The 16,338-nt window shown below is 43.1% G+C and overlaps 1 protein-coding gene across 13 annotated transcripts in view; it reads left to right on the top strand.

Annotated features, from left to right (window-relative positions):
- APBB2 (amyloid beta precursor protein binding family B member 2) overlaps nt 1–16,338 on the top strand; it is a 135,016-nt gene that overhangs the window by 115,207 nt on the left and 3,471 nt on the right. For 12 of the 13 annotated variants that reach the window (XM_061379813.1, XM_061379819.1, XM_061379817.1 and 9 more), the window contains 3 exons: nt 12,228–12,342; nt 14,899–14,986; nt 16,068–16,151. In XM_061379813.1, the coding sequence (XP_061235797.1) occupies nt 12,228–12,342; nt 14,899–14,986; nt 16,068–16,151 (287 nt within the window). Of the gene's footprint in view, nt 1–1,575; nt 1,820–12,227; nt 12,343–14,898; nt 14,987–16,067; nt 16,152–16,338 lie in introns of those variants that run through there. The other variant, XM_061379823.1, reaches the window with a different exon arrangement.

Here is a 16,338-nt window from a genome sequence, read left to right as displayed (position 1 = left end):
GAAGGAAGTGGAACAAAGCAGCCCATGTTTCTTCTTTACAATGCAGCTAACGCTTCCATTCTAGAATTTCTGGGAATGTCCATTACATTTGTTAAATATGGATCTTCTTTCCAACTGGACTGCTTTTGTTGGACAGCCCAGGCTGGAAGAATGAGAAGACCATCTGATCCAACCTTTCATGGGAAAGGGAACCTAGGTGAATCTGTCTAGCAGACACTTTCCAGTCACTTCCTGAAGACCTCCTTTGATGGGGACTCTACCATATCCCTAGAGAGGTTGTTCAGTGAATTACTGGTTTTCACAGGGAGCCACAAAAGGGGTGACAGGTACAAGTTGCACCAGCAGAAGTTTAATCTCAAAATAAGAAAGAAATTAGGTCTCTAGCTGTTTACATATGCATCCATGTATGGCTTACATTTCAGTGTTGGACAGAAGAATCAGCTAACCATATGCAGGTTTAGTTAAAACCTGGCTTAGAAAGCCTATGTTTATTCCAGATCTACTTACTAAGCCATTTCTTACCAAGCAACAGATCAATCCCTGTAAGCTTTGCAAGCTTGGTAAAGTGAGATGTCTAATGGGAACTGGATCCCTTCCCTTCAGTGCGCTCGGTCATTAATCCTGCCCTTATTACTTCAGATGAGATGATTTTTCCACTCCGCTATTTTTTTCTCAAGAGTCAGTCACAAACAAGGATGCTGCATGGTCCCACATTTTTGTGCACAGTGCATGAACCTTGCTTGCATGCTCACTGGAGGTGAGACCTTCTTAAAAGAGGGGAATTTTGAGGTGCATGCAGGGGCAGGAAAGCAGGACTAAGACTAAGCAGTTCTCTTCTGGAGAATTATTATTAACTGTGTAGAGGCACTGTACACTGAGTAAAGTGGTGTCCTGTTTTTAAGGAGGGCTGGGCAGAAGCAGGCAGCAACTCACCTCATTCCCAGCACGGGTAACCCTTTGTGGTAATGTGGTGGGAAATTGTGTGCTTTCATATGATGGCTCCAGAAGTGCACATGTACCTGCAAATTCACATTGCTGGTGTCCCATGGTGCCTGGTGTGACCTAGAAAGCAGGCAGCAAGGGCTCAGGCAGGGAGCAGGGCAGAGCAACTCGGCGGTGGGGGGAAGGGATAATGGTTAAGTTGTGGTTGCAAGTGCTTCAGAAATGAAGGTACGTAGTGATTTTATACATCCTGGCTTTGGCTCAGTGCTTGTGTGAAGTTGCTCCCCAAGCTGTCACTTCTTCAGGGTACAACTTCCAGAGGAGCCCAGGTGACCTTGGGGTGTGAGCTTTTGGAAAAGGCGTTAAACAAAATCATTACAATTTTCTACCCTTTCAGTTTAAACAATGTAAGGTTTTCACAGCCTGAGGAATTGTTCTGGTTTGTTTCATCTGTGTCTGCTTCAAAGTGCCTGCTTTAAATAATGTTATTTTGGAAGAAGGACAGTCCATGCACTTTCTTGTGTCTGTTTATGCATCCTGCATACTACTTCCCGGACTTGTGTGTGATATTTTAAGCTTGATTACCTCCCACTATTGATATGTCTGTGCTGCCACTCGTAAGTTCAGCTGATGCCTGTTGGCTTCATTGCATGTTTCCAAAAATACAAACTTCGGAGCAACAGGATTCAAGGAAAACAAGTATCTAAAGGAAATAGTGTCGGTATACTTAGATACACTATGCTACAAACGAACAGCAAATATTAAATGTACAGCACTTTCAGCTGCCCTGTCTCGTCCTATGCTGGAGCTCTGACTGTATGAGCGCTTTCTAACTTGCTCTTTCTATTTCTTCATGCTTCCCTGGATTCAGAGAGAGGTAAATGATTTTTGATTTTCCATTTTCATGTTTATCTTTCTGGCATGCATCAAACAATGTTGTATCAGTTTGCTTGTATCGGTAAATAGAAGCTAAACTTCAGATAGTATCTCTCTGTCACCTTGCTGTTAACAGTATTGTCAAGTTGATACTACCTGTTGGGTTTTGGGGTTGTTTTTTCCCAGGTCCCAAACCCTCTAGTACTAGAACAGTTAGAAGTTATGCATAGCAGTGGGGTTTTGATATTTGCTTCTGGTGTTTGAGTTTAAAATTTAGATGCTGTTGCTCTCTGCAATCTGAAATGCAAGAAAGTTGTATTAAAATACTGAATTCCCACCTTTCACTTAAAAAATGAAAGAAAAAAAAAAACCCATGAAACTGGTAGTGGTTTGGGGTGGGTTTTGGGGGGGGAGGGGAATTTTTGGTGGTGTTTGATTTGTTGGGCTGGGTTTTTTTCTTAGCCAGCCCCCCCAGCAGGGAATTTCAGAGCTAAGTTTAGCAAGAGTTGGAAATGTCAATGTTTATTTCCTATTTTTGGTATTTGTTTCAGATCTGGCTGGGTTGGTTGCTTGTCTTTTGAGTTAGAAGAAAAGTTGTCCCCAGTATGTCTGATTTGTTTAGACGTACAAAGGGATCGTTTGGGATTCTCTACAATGCTTCCTGTTTCATGGGAGTGTAGACAATAAGGCATTGTAGTCAGGTGCTTTGCAGCACAAGGGCTGCAGCCGCTCCAAAGGCTCTTGCTGATAGAATTGCATCCCAGAGATGAGATTCGGGGTTTGTTTGCTCTTCTAAATTGCAGGGGCTTGAAAGTGGCACTGGGCAGAAGAGTTGTGGACCGTTCCTCGCGTTTGCTTTGTGGAGTATAATGAGAACTGTTTCCAGGCTTCACAGGGTTTTAATCAAGTCTTTAGGCAGTGTTGGCCTAGGGAAATGTTTGAACTTTCTAGGTTTTGACTTTGCAGTCTAATGTAGATTTCATGCATGTGGGAAGCGATGATCCTCTCAGACTAACACTAGCAAAAGTGTGCTGCAAGCAGATTTGTGAGTAGTGTCTTTGCACAGTTGCTGTGTTCTCTGAATAATAAAGAACAAAGAAGAACTAGTAACTATTGATAATAAACCAAATCACATTGCAGAGATTAACTGTTCTAGTCTAGTCTGTCATCTTCAGTTAAGTCTGTAGTAGTGCTTTGAGCATCTCAACTTGATGTGTTTGTTTATTAAATCTTCAAATATTCCTTATAAACCAAGGCCCACATCTTCCAGTTAGATCTGGAAGACTGAAGCATTGTTAAAAACACCTGAAGTACTTCCTTGTCAAAATTGAATTTCTAGGATTTGCTGCAAAGAGCAGTTCACATGTTCACAGGAATAATAACATACTCCCTCACTTACAGGAAATTCAGCATTCATCAAAAATGCTAGACTGGCCACCCTGAGGAGTTAAACTGCCACCACTTTGTGATGCTGCAAAGGAGAAGCAGCAACTACAATGGCCTTGGGAACCTTCCTTGTTTGTGTGCCTTTTCTTTGAAAACTTGCACAGGGTAGGAAGCAGCCCCCTGGCTGTGCATGTCATAAATATTGTGAAACATTTAAAACAAAAACAGTCACCGTGAAAAATTTGTAGCGATAAAGTCAGCGGTCAGTGATTTTCACAGGATCTGTCACAGAAGTTGGCTTCCTCGAAGTCCTTTTATAAAACAAGCTGAGGTCTAAGCTGCTGCTTGACTTTCCAGTTTGTCACATCTGTCTAGCAGTTGGTGAGCAGCAGTTACGTCCCATCTGACCCCTAAGCACCAGCTGGATGTGGCACACTGTTAGCTGCGACCCCTCATGCTGCCAGTGCTGCAGAAGCACATAGTCCCCAGGGCAGTCTTCGTGGTGACCATGGCACATGTGATGGCTTTAAACTGACAGAGGGGAGATTTAGATTAGATACAAGGAAGTTCTTCCCTGTGAGGGTGGTGAGGCACTGGCAAGTGCACAGAGAAGTTGTGGCTGCCCCATCCCTGACAGTGTTCAAGGACAGGTTGAATGGGGCTTTGAGCAGCCTGGTCCAGTGGAAGGTGTCCCTGGCAGGGCATTGGAACTGGATGATCTTTAAGGTCCCTTCCAACCCAAACCAGTCTATGAATCCATAATATGCTGTCCTTGCCCTGCCAATAGTACTTTCAGCCATATGATTGCAAGCTGAGGCTGGGAATGAGGACCAGCATGGAGCATAAACCTCAGTACAATCAGTACTGTTGTCATTATGTTAATACGTCACAATGTCATTACATTGCTATGCCTCCAGCTCATGGATCCTGAGAGCTTAGATACTGAATTGTGCTTTGACTTGATTCCACCTACATCAGTCATAGAATCATAGAATAGTTTGGGTTGGAAAGGGCCTTAGGATCATCTAGTTCCAACCCCCTTATATCCAACCTAAACTTCCTCTGTTTAAGTTTTAACCCATTACCCTTTGTCCTATCACTACAGTCCCTAATGAAGAGTCCCTCCCCAGCATCCCTATAGGCCCCCTTCGGATACTGGAAGGCTGCTATGAGGTCTCCACACAGCCTTCTCTTCTCCAGGCTGAACAGCCCCAACTTTCTCAGCCGATCTTCATATGGGAGGTGCTTCAGTCCCCTGATCGTTCTCGTGGCCCTGCTCTGGACTTTTTCCAACAGTTCCATGTCCTTTTTATGTTGAGGACACCAGAACTGCACACAGTACTCCAAGTGAGATCTCATGAGAGCAGAGGGGCAGGATCACCTGCCATCAATCTGTGGCCCTTTGCAGGGCTGGAATATAGCCCTTGATTGTAGAAAGGGAAATGACTTGTAGCATCTCAAAACCGTCTTTCTGGCTAATGTGAGGCAGTGGTGGCAAGGCTGACAGGAGTCCTGTCCCCTCCCCACAAGAGGAGGTGGTGGGCAGTGTTGAAACACACACAGGAAGTGCATCTGGGAAATGGCTTCTGCAGCTTCACAAGGATCAGCCTGCAGGAAGGAAATTGGAGTGAAAGTCGTGCAAATACTTTCAGGCTTGGAAGTGCCGGGCTCTGAAGGGCTGCACTGGGTATCAGACCTATCAGCTCTATAAGGGTTTTAACACATTTTGGAAGCACAAAGCACCGTGGCAATGATAAAACATCAAAGCAAAACTGTCAGACTTTGTGTGTTTCAAGGCTGCCAGATTAAAGCCTCTGAGTATTGCACAAAGTAGCCATAGCTCCTCCTTGAGAGTTAGCAAATGACGTTACCAAGGAATGAAGCAAACAGCCTTTCAGCAGGGGATAATTTGCCCTACAAACTTTATGCATGAATTAGAAAAACAAGCTATGCTGTGTCAGTGCCAGACCATTTAAGGAGAGTTTCATAAATGCAGAACTGATGTGTTGCTGCAAGGAAACCCATTTTCAAGTTGTGTGAAGGCTGAAAAAAGAAAAGTGTCCCAAAAGTCTGTGCTCAGAAAGGCATTTTAACTGCATAGATCAAAAATTAATGGCCAGGGCAATGTAGTGGTGGCCAGGTCTGCCATTCTGGGTTGTAGCTGGGGAGCAGCCAGAGAGCCAGGAGCAATGTGGGGTGGAGTGCTTGGAGTGAGGGAAAATTGCAAGGCTTTTGTGTGGTTTTAGGATTGTCAGTAATTGTCAGAAATGTTGGGAGAAGTCATTCTCTCCCACATCTCTGCCAACTAATCACTGAGGAGGAGGAGTACATGTGGTTAAATGCACCATAACTACCTGGGAGAAATGGGAAAGAGACTCGTGGGACTAGTTATTTTTCTTCCTCCTCCTGCAGGATTTGATTCCAAAGTAGTTGATACAGTCACCTGGAGAAGGGGCTGTGGGTTTCCGTTGGAGTGGGTGGAAGAGAAGCAGTGGTTTCATTCAATTCCATTCTGGTATCTGATAGGTGAAACGGAAGTTGAAAGGTCCTAACAGTAAATTTTCTACAAACCAATTTTGCAGCTTGTGTGAATGCTTCTTGTCTCATCTAGGTCTGGTTTCTTACCTTGGGGGTTTTCTCCCTAAATTCACAGACTCCTTGATGTGACCTTAATAAAAACAAAAGTGAACTGAACAAAGTCCCAGGCTTCATTTCAGCTATAAATCAGTCCTCTTTCTCCTAGGTGAAAGAGCAGACTTGATTAAAAAAATGAAGTGTTAATCCAGAAGGTCTGTCATTTCTGTCATGCATATTACTGCAGGGCTTCTTGCACCTCATCTTCTCTGCTGGTTGTGATACAAGAATATTTGTGTGTCATGAAAAAAGCCCCATCGGAGCGTAGTCTTGTTGGTGTCAAGATTTATCTGTTTTTCTTCTTATGTGTCTCCTCTCACTTTCCTTTCTCCTCCTCTGCTGGTGAATGGCAGCCTCCTGCCAGGTGCCTTCTGACCCCACTCTGCTGTTGCGATGGCTGCTCTCCCGTTTTTTTTCTTCCTGCTTTCACAAATCATTGGTCAGCTGTTTGGGAAGCCTGAAGGTTATAGACTCAGGAGATGGTTCCCTGCAGCCCAGCAGTGTGTGCTTTGTGACCCTGCAGTCACAGGAGTCTGTACACCAGTACATGGAAATCAAAAGGCATCTTCTGTAGGCTGTTCTGGATGAATTTCAATCAATTTTAAGCCAAGGCCAGGCAATATCATTTTCTGGTTCAAGGATTCTTGTTACAATTTATAATACGTAAATCTGTGAAGCAGTTTACATTTTCCTGCCTATCATTTTAATACAGTTGTTTTGAATAGCAGCAATTTAATTGTGATTGATAAGAGTAAACAAATTATTTCAGACTTCAAGGGTAAGGCCTTGGGGTTTTGTTAACTAAAGAAAAAAAACCAAACCAGCCACAGTTCTACGCTCCTTTGAAGAAACAAGTTTACAGTGAGAAGGTAATGGAGACTGTGCTGCTCTTTCAGGCTGTGCTTAATTGGGATGCCTCCCTAGGACTTCAGCCTGAAAGAGGCAAATAGCAATGACTGGTTCTCAAACAGGACAATATTAGCGTAAATTGTGTTTAATGTCATTCTGTTCACCCAAGGTTGAGCAGCTAAATGATGCTTAGCCAGGTGTTAAATAGGTATGTCTATCTAAGGTTTAGTCAATTACTGTAGACTTTGCCAATTGAGCAGGGAAAACGAGCAAATAAAAATGAAATTCCTTTCTCCTTAGCACCTTACATTGCCCTTGCAATTCTCTAAATTGCTTTGTAAATGCCTGTCTCTGGTCCTGTAGTCTTTCAAAATACAGAGATCTCTACTGAATTTTTACCTGCTGAACGGAACCAGAGTTACCCACTTGTCCAGCAAAACAATTCTCTTACTTATTTTTCTGGTTTTCTAGCTCTTTTCCAGAGTATTGATTTATATCCAGCTCCTGTAACTGGAAAGATGATTTAATAAAAACTAAAAAACCAACAACCTACTGTGCAGTACCTCTTCTCTGTAATCCTGTATCAACAGAACTGGTGTTATAAAGTTTTAAGAGTATACAGCTTTTTTCTCCAACAAAGTATCATCAATCAGTATCACTGTTTGTGTGCTGTCAGAAGGGAGAAGGATGGTTTGTATGCTAATTTTGATTGATGATTTGAATACAGCTGGTGTGGGCAGGGTTATGTATGATGCAGTACCACAGGTTTTGAAGAACTCAGATTTCCAACTCTGTCTTGGCAGATTTACAGACGCAGGCCCTATCGTCTAAAGGTTTATGTATGTTCACAATCCACGCCTGTAATTAGCTGATTTATTCTTCCAAGCTGTTCAGTTACTTATAAGATGAAACACTGGTGTGAGTCTGAAGCACTACCACACTTTTACTAGCTTTCAGTAGTTGAAACTCATGTACTATCTGGTGTTTTGTGTTCTCCTGTAATTGTGCCATACTGCCTTGTTTATGAATGCATACCATTACAAGCAGTGCCAAGTGTGGAGAGGCTGACTTCGTGTTACCTGCACCACAGCAGTACTGGGGCAGCACTTGCTGAGCCCAGGCATAGGCCAGGTGCCCCTGGTAGCACCTTCCTGGCACCCTCCAACCCCCTCACAGGAAGGAAGTGGTGGTTTTGGCACTTCTTCAAGGTGCTTCAGCACAAGTGGAATTTCACAGGACAGAAATGAGACATCTTGTGCATTACTGGGGGCTTCCCAGGCCACACACCCACAGACTTGCTACAAGCAGTAGTTATCAGTGTTTCTTCAAGAAGAACTGCCCGGTATCCGGCTGGGGATGAGGGCATTGAGAGCAGCCCTGCAGAGAAGGACTTGAGGGCACTACTGGTGTCTGCCTCTCACACTGGTGGATGAAAAGCTGGACATGACCTGTCAGTGGGCTCTCAACAGCCCAAAACGCCAACCCTGTCCTGGGCTGCATTGAAAGGAGTATGACCAGCAGGTCAAGGGAGGTGATCCTGCTGCTCTGTTCTGCTCTTGTGACAGCCCACCTGCACTACTGTGTTCAGTTCTGGGGCCCCCAACACAAGATGGACATGGACCTGCTTGAGCGAGTTCAGAGGATGCCATGAATGTGCTCAGAGGGATAGAGCACCTCTCCTGTGAGTAAAGGCTGAGAGAAGTGGCCTTGTTCAGCCTGCAGAAGGCTCCGGGAAGACCTTACTGCAGCCTTGCAGTACCTCAAGGGGCTTATAAGAAAGATGGGGACACATTTTTTAGCAGGACCTGTTGTGAAAGGACAAGGGCTAATGGTTTTAAACTAAAGGAGGGTAGATTCAGACTAGGTACAAGGAAGGAATTTTTTACTGTGAAGGTGGTGGAATGCTGGAACAGGTTGCACACAAGTTGTGAATGCCCCATCCATGGAAACATTTAAGGTTATGTTGGACAAGGCTCTGAGCAACCTGATTTAGTGGAAGATGTACTTGCCCAGTGCAGAGGGCTTGCACTGAATGGTCTTTAAAGGTCCCTTCCCACCCAAACCGTTAAAAAAAATAGTTATGGAACAGTGTGTGGAGGAGAGAATTAGGTGGCCTATAGGCTATATAGGCATATAGGTGGCCTGTAGGGCTGCTACCAGCTCTGTCAGAAAATCAGCGCACTGCATTTTGACTAAACATCTTTGTGGGCAGTATTTGCCCTTTGACAGTGAGCAAGTTTTTCTTGCATGTAAAGGAGAAGGGAGAAATCTTGATGAAGCTGTGGTACCAAATCTGTGTCTGTTAAATGAACTGTGTTTTCATATTGCAGTTAAAATATTTGTAAGCAAAGGCATTTAGACTCCAAAATGTGAAGTCTGAAACTTAGAGCATTTCAAAGGTGGCAGCTAAACCCAAACACAGAGAAAACAGAACTCCTGCATGCTTAGAATGTCTGGAAATCTCTCACAGCTCTCAAACCAGGCAAGGTCTCTTCAGAGCTCAGGATATTGTATGTGGGACTTTCATGAGCCTGGCATTTCCAAAAACCTGCTCTCAGGTCTTTCAGGAGCATCAGCAATATTGAGTGTCTACTTCAAAAGGCAGAGATCACGAAGGTTTTTCATGTGGTTCTTGGGTTTGCTATTTTCCCCATAAGTGCTAATTTTTCATAGGTCATAGCTGAGCCATGCCCCCTTCTCTTAGTCTTATTACTAGAATCTAGGTGGGAGTCTGCAATTTGCTTTTGAAGCATTAAGATAGGAGAAACCCTTCCTAAAGCAAGGCTTGGCACATGTACAGGTGAGCCAGAAAGCATCATCTTTTTTCCAGGAGCAAGATTCCAGCTGGAACTCAGCATCTCTTGAAATTCCAGTGCAGAAAAAGGGAACAACATGCCAAAAGGCTCTTACAGATTGTGGCTGAGGTGCTTGGGGTGTGCTTCGCTGTGTTTCTGCATGGTTCTGTCATGTGGAATTGTTTCCCAATCTCAGCTCCTGATAGTTTTGTGGGTGTATTTTAAAGTATTATTCACCAGGCTATTATTCACCAGTATTATTCACCAGGTTGCAAAGCAGTTAAACAGAGGAACAACCTGTGCCTGTCACTGAGGAGCCTGGGCTGCAGGCAACTGCCCTTTTCATTGCAAGGCTCATTAATGACAAGACCTAGGGCTGCTGAATTAGGTACAAGGTACTGAACTGCAGGACAATATTCATATCTCATACAGAGCTGGAAGTCTGGCTACCCATCTGCCAAAGTGTCTGGTTCTCCCTGGATAACTTCAGGAGAAAATTCTTCGATTCATTGGGCATCTATGATGAACAAAGAAATTGGCAGTCCATGCTACATTAAACCCTGCTCAGGATATTAACAGACTTTAGTATAAACTGAAGTATTCCTATATATAAAACCTGTGGTTTAAGAATATCGGCCTATCTCCTCACCAGTTAGAATGTTGCTGCTGATTATTTATGTATAAAGAGAAAAGGCACTGAAAGGAGACTTCAGGTATAAGGGGTTGTTGGGATCTCCAGCCTCTCTTCTCTGGTCCAATTCTAGTTAGCTACTCAGTTAGCTCTGCTAGGCGTGCAGAGTCCCAGAGATATCTGGAGACAGCAGAAAGGTCTTAAAGTAGGACTGGGCTATGGTTGCTCAGAGGACATGAAAGAGAGGATCAAGGCCAGGGAGGAGAGTCTGCTATAGCAAGAATGGCAACCAGGCAAAGCCAGGCTTATTCCTGACTCCATATATACCAGTTGGGCTTTGTCAAAAGAGCTCCAACTCTAAATAGCCTGGGGACAAATAACCATAATCCTGGCACTTCCATTGCTCATGCTGGAAAGCTGTGCTATGCTGTGGTGACCAGCCAGTGCAGGGCAAAAATCTCTTTTATAGGTAAGCTTTATTTAACTTTTGAAAAAATAAGGTCAGAAATTTGGGCCAATTAGTGTGAGCAGAGCTCAGCAGGTTCACGTTTCCCTTACGCAGCCCCATCTCTAATTAACTATCTGCATGTTTTAAACACTTTATATAGTCCTTTGAACTACTTGTATGCTGTTTCTCAGGGGTTTTAGCAGTGAAGAGCTGCATGCGTTTTCTGGCTTAATTTCACAGTATCACAGTAGGTTAGAGATTGGAAGGGACCTCAAAAGATCATCTAGTCCAATCCCCCTGCCGGAGCAGGAACACCTAGATAAGGTTACACAGGAACGTGTCCAGGCGGGTCTTGAATGTCTCCAAAGAAGGAGATTCCACAACCTCCCTGGGCAGCCTGTTCCAGTGTTCCGTTACCCTCACTGAGAAGAAGTTTCTTCTCAGGTTTAAGTGGAACCTCTTGTGCTCCAATTTGTATCCATTACCCCTTGTCCTTTCATTGTTTGCCACTGAGAAGAGCCTGGCTCCATCCTCGTGACACTCCCCCTTTATATATTTATATACACTAATAAGGTCACCCCTCAATCTCCTCTTCTCCAAACTATAGAGACCCAGCTCCCTCAGTCTTTCCTCATAAGGGAGATGCTCCACTCCCTTAATCATCTTAGTTGCCCTGCGCTGGACTCTCTCCAGCAGGTCCCTGTCCTTTTTAAACTGAGGGCCCCAGAACTGGACACAATATTCCAGATGAGGTCTCACCAGGGCAGAGTAGAGGGGAAGGAGGACCTCTCTCGACCTACTAACCACCCCCCTTCTAATACACCCCAGGATGCCATTGGCCTTCTTGGCCACAAGGGCACAGTGTCGGCTCATGGTCACCCTGTCGTCCACCAGGACCCCCAGGTCCCTCTCCCCTACACTGCTCTCTAACAGGTCGTTCCCCAGCCTATACTGGAACCTGGGGTTGTTCCTGCCCAGATGCAGGACTCTACACTTTCCCTTGTTATATTTCATCAAGTTATTCCCCGCCCAGCTCTCCAGCCTGTCCAGGTCCCTCTGGATGGCAGCACAGCCTTCTGGCGTGTCGGCCACCCCTCCCAGCTTAGTGTCATCAGCAAACTTGCTGATAGTACACTCAATTCCCTCATCTAAATCGTTAATGAATATATTAAATAATACTGGTCCCAGTACCGACCCTTGAGGCACTCCACTAGATACAGGCCTCCAACTAGACTCCGCCCCATAGACTACAACTCTCTGGCTTCTCTCCTTCAGCCAGTTCACAGTCCACCTCACTACCCGATCATCCAGACCACACTTCCTCAATTTGTAATTCTCTTCTCCACTTAATCTTCAGTAAAATATCTGAGTAATTTTTTCCGTGTATTTCCAATTGCAGTTGGAATTATGGGTTGGCAGTTACACAGGTTAGGAAACTATAATGAGCTCTGTCATGATACAGGCTAAGCATCAGACTTCAGATACATGTTTCATGGGTATGCACTTACTACATTTGTGGATCTCCTTTGTCAAAAGCATGGGTTTTATTCTTTGACAGCCTACTGTTAAATGAAAGTAGGACTTGCTGGTTTGAAGATACTACTGATCCTAATGCCTTAATTTGTTTTTATTGTTTCTAATGTGTCTGTTTATCTTGTTTACACAGAGACTTTGCTTATGTGGCAAGAGACAAAGACACAAGGATTCTGAAATGTCATGTGTTTCGATGTGACACACCGGCAAAAGCCATCGCCACAAGTTTACATGAAATCTGCTCCAAGGCAAGTGGATTTAAAGTCATATGCATTCCTCTGTTTAGAGGTCACTGAGCCTAAATCAGCAATTTTACACATTGTTAGTTTAGTTTATGTCAATGGCAACAAGAAACAGGATAGAGAATTTGTAAAGGGAAGGACATGAATGGCTGGAATAATGGGGAGGGAAGAGTATTGAGATTTGAGAAACATACGAGGTGCTTTTGCGTTGACATGTGTATAGAGACTGAAGGTTTTCTTGAATAATAAAGAAGCTGTGGACTGGAAATGGAAAAGGAACACACAGTTTCAATTAATAATAAATGGTGATGTTAAACTCTGTAAATAAATCAGGCCTTGTTTGAATGCTATTATTCAGTGGTATCATCCTGCAGGAGAGACAGGAAAACAGTTGCTAACATATGTTCGCTTAAAAAAGGGGGGAGAGGGGAGAAGAGTGGGTTAAATGTCCTCTAGTTACAAATACTAAAGTATCTTTATTCCTGCTTGTGGTAGTGTTGTCTGTAATGCTGGAGAGGACAGTTCTCTTCAGTCATTTTTATCTTACAGATTTGCCACTATTTGCTGGGTATTAATTTTGATCTTCTTGCATGATCAGTTCATGAGTGCCCTCTGCACGATCATTTCATGCAGCTGTAGCAATGCAGCAGGTCCTTTACAGCAGGCAAATCTGATTGAAACTCTTTACAGAGAGGCAGTTAAACCAACCTACTTTAAACTCTTTTTTTATTCATTTATTGAGCTGTGGTGGATTTGTGGCTTCATTCCTTTTTTAAAAAAATACTATGCTGCTCATTTTGGTTTCCCTGCAAACACGTCAGTGTGCATTCCAGAAGTAGGCTGTGGGGCTGAATAACCTTATCAGTTATCCCGGTGTGACTTCTGCCTCCTCATGAGTCACAGCTCTTTTTAAGAAGCGTATTAGGAAACCTTTGGGGTTTAACATTCTGCTCATTTACTTTATGCCTGTCATTTGCTGTTTAAGTTTTGACTTCATGGTAGTGAACAGAATCAGTGATGTAGGAACTTGATGATCTTAAGGTCCTTTCCAACCCTAACTATTCTGTGATTCTATGTCAAATTCCTCTTTGTAGACAGTTGTATTGTGTAAATGTTTTTGCAGTGCTGCAGCCGAGGCTATTGAACTTGCAATGCTTCATGAGAACAATGTGAGCATTTACTCTGTGCACTCCTGTAACATCCTGGGCAGGTGGTCCAACAACTGTGCAGAGCCTGTCAGGTTTGCCCAGGCTTGGGTGTCTGAAGAGATGCAGGTGGCAGGACAAAGGTAGCTCCTCAGGTTGGCCAAGGAGCTACAGGCTGTGCCTGGTGAAGGTTAATATCAGGGGCTGCAGCAGTGGCTGGCTGGAGAGGCCTAGACCTGTTATGTCCATCCTTTTTCTCCTGCAGCTTTCAATTCTCACACGTTTCCAGCAAAGATAAAACACGCTACACAGGTCGTATCACAGCTGCTCTTACCCAGTTAAGGTCAACACCAAATAGATGCTGTGGTAGCTATACACAGGGGTGTCGAAAGGGGAGTAGAGTTGTGACATATATGTAACTATGACATGAAATTCCTGGCATTAATTTTGGATTAGAGAGTAAGTAAGCATTTAAAACCATAACTAAAGTAACACAGATAAAACAGGATACTGTTGTTAAGTAGAGCATGTTCCTTCATAATTCAGCAGTAGATATAATCCTGATTCAGGGAAGCACTTGGCATGTGCTAAATGGCACACTGGTCCTCTTGGCTCAGTCAGGGCTCGTTCCTAAGCTAGTGTGTGTCGTTTTTCATCTGTCCCTGAAACAGAAAATACATTCAAAATATGAAACCTAAAAGAAAAAAAAAAGGGGCCCCGGCAGAATTTACTAGGAGCATCTTCAGACCAAGTGACACCTGCTGGAGCACCAGTTATCTTTCTAGTTAATTACTGTTAGCAATTATAGCATAAAGAAGTGCACAGCAATGCTTCATATATGAGCTTTGGAGAACCTCTGTTAGCCTCCGTGGGTCCCTTCTCAAACATGTATCTTTGGAGAGTTAATCATCCAAAGTGGTTATTTTGAAGTGTTTCATTGGTGTATTTTTTTCTTTTTTGCTAATATTCTACATTTTGGGGGAAGAAGAGGTTGTATTCGCATGGGATTTTTAATTGCAAAAGAAAACAAAAATGCAGGAAGAAATTAGAACATTAGATCAGAGAGGAACATGAATAATGAACACTCTTCTTGTGTGTTAAATATTTATATTTCTTGCTATATTGCTCCTCATTACACTTGTGCTGTTGATAAAAATGGCTGGAGGTTTTTTTCCTTCTCCATCAATCTTTCATCTAGGCTTGGACACCACTTACATTCTTACTACAGTTAAGGAACGGTTAATAAACTGGAAGAAAATTAAAGTTGTTATTCAAAAAGAATAACCTGTTTAGTCATGTAGCTACTGACTTCAGATTTCACAAACTAAGCTTGAAATAGGAGTAAATTTATACTTGTAGTTGCTACTGAACTATGTTAAAAAAATAATGAATTCTGTATTATCACTGTCACCTTCAGATTATGGCCGAACGGAAGAATGCTAAAGCTATGGCTTGCGGTTCATTGCAAGGGGGGACAAATGTCAACCTTGATGTTCCTCTGCAAGGTATTGTGTGTTACAGCTCGTATCCTCCAGGTGGTCCTGGATTAGATGTGTTTAGTTTCTGAGGCTGCTTTTGACCAAAATGGGGCATGTTGAGTGCAGAAGTCTGGAGTGTAATCCTCTCTTTTAATTACTGCATCTGACTGTAACCTCTTACGTTGATATTAAGCATTTTTATTATCTGTGTCGGCAGGAATGGAGTCCTGCTCAGTTATGTCAGCTTGTACGTTTCCTCTTATTTTCAAACACAAATGTGGCAAATGCAGCCTTACTTGTTTGTGGCTATTTGCACATACTGTCCTTTTCAAATCAAAATACCTCCTGACTTGAGACTGCACAGATTGGCCAAGTCTTTCTTAAAAACACAGTATGCTCCAGTTAATCACTTGGATTCAGGGGAAATGTAGGAGCAGTCCTAGGTTTCAGCATCTGTTTTAGCAGTTTCCAAGGCAAGGGGTGCAAGTGGGTTATCATCCACCTTAAGGGGTTTTGCATACTCTACTGCATGGCCAAAGGAAGTTCCTTTTGCAAGCCTTTATTAGTCATTGCTTAATAGTTGCTATTTTGAAAGTATTCCAGGAGAACAAACACATTTTGTGTTAGCTTTGCAGGAAATTACATGCTTCTGGATCCACCAGTTTATACTGAATATCTTACTCCTAATCCATACATCAGCTTGTGTAACTGTCTGCTCAGTATTGACTACTCGAGGACTGTGTTTAACATATTAACAAGGATAGCATTTAAAATACTTTCCAGATTTTACATGGTTATGCAGTGAATCTCAAGTCTGTTTGTCTCAGAGATCCATTCGTCTATATTTTCTGGTTTTTAATATGCCAGCAATATAACATGACCTTGTTCTTAGGGTAGGTCAAGAATTAGGTGGTGCAAAGTTATCCATAATTCCTTTAGAAATTATTGACCATTGTTCTTGTCAGAAAGCATAAAAAATAGTTTCAATCAATGCAATATCTTCAGAGCACAATTACTGGGTAAACTGTTTCATGTTATTGATGAAATAAAAGTGGTTTTCCCTGCTGTGAATGCTGATTAACAGAAATTGGTTTTTGTTCCCATGCAGTAGATTTCCCAACACCAAAGACAGAACTGGTACAGAAGTTCCACGTTCAGTACCTGGGCATGCTGCCTGTAGCTAAACCTGTGGGTAGGTGGCACTTGAGTGAATTCCAAAGTACCTCGCATATTACTTAGTAATTGCAGTGGCTGGACTCTGGCTAACCAAGTCTAAATACCTGGTTTTGAAGGGTAGCAACTCTTGTGTTTCAGCCATACAGGTCACATTCAGGCCCTCACTTGAACATGTATTTTGCAACTAGAGTATTTTGGGAGTT

The sequence above is a fragment of the Neopsephotus bourkii genome, unplaced genomic scaffold, assembly GCF_033783945.1.
Source record: "Neopsephotus bourkii isolate Nb327-2 ecotype Australia unplaced genomic scaffold, CSIRO-AGI_Nbou_v1 NB_1780, whole genome shotgun sequence".
NCBI lineage: Eukaryota > Metazoa > Chordata > Aves > Psittaciformes > Psittacidae > Neopsephotus > Neopsephotus bourkii.
This window is presented reverse-complemented; position numbering and strand designations above follow the sequence as displayed.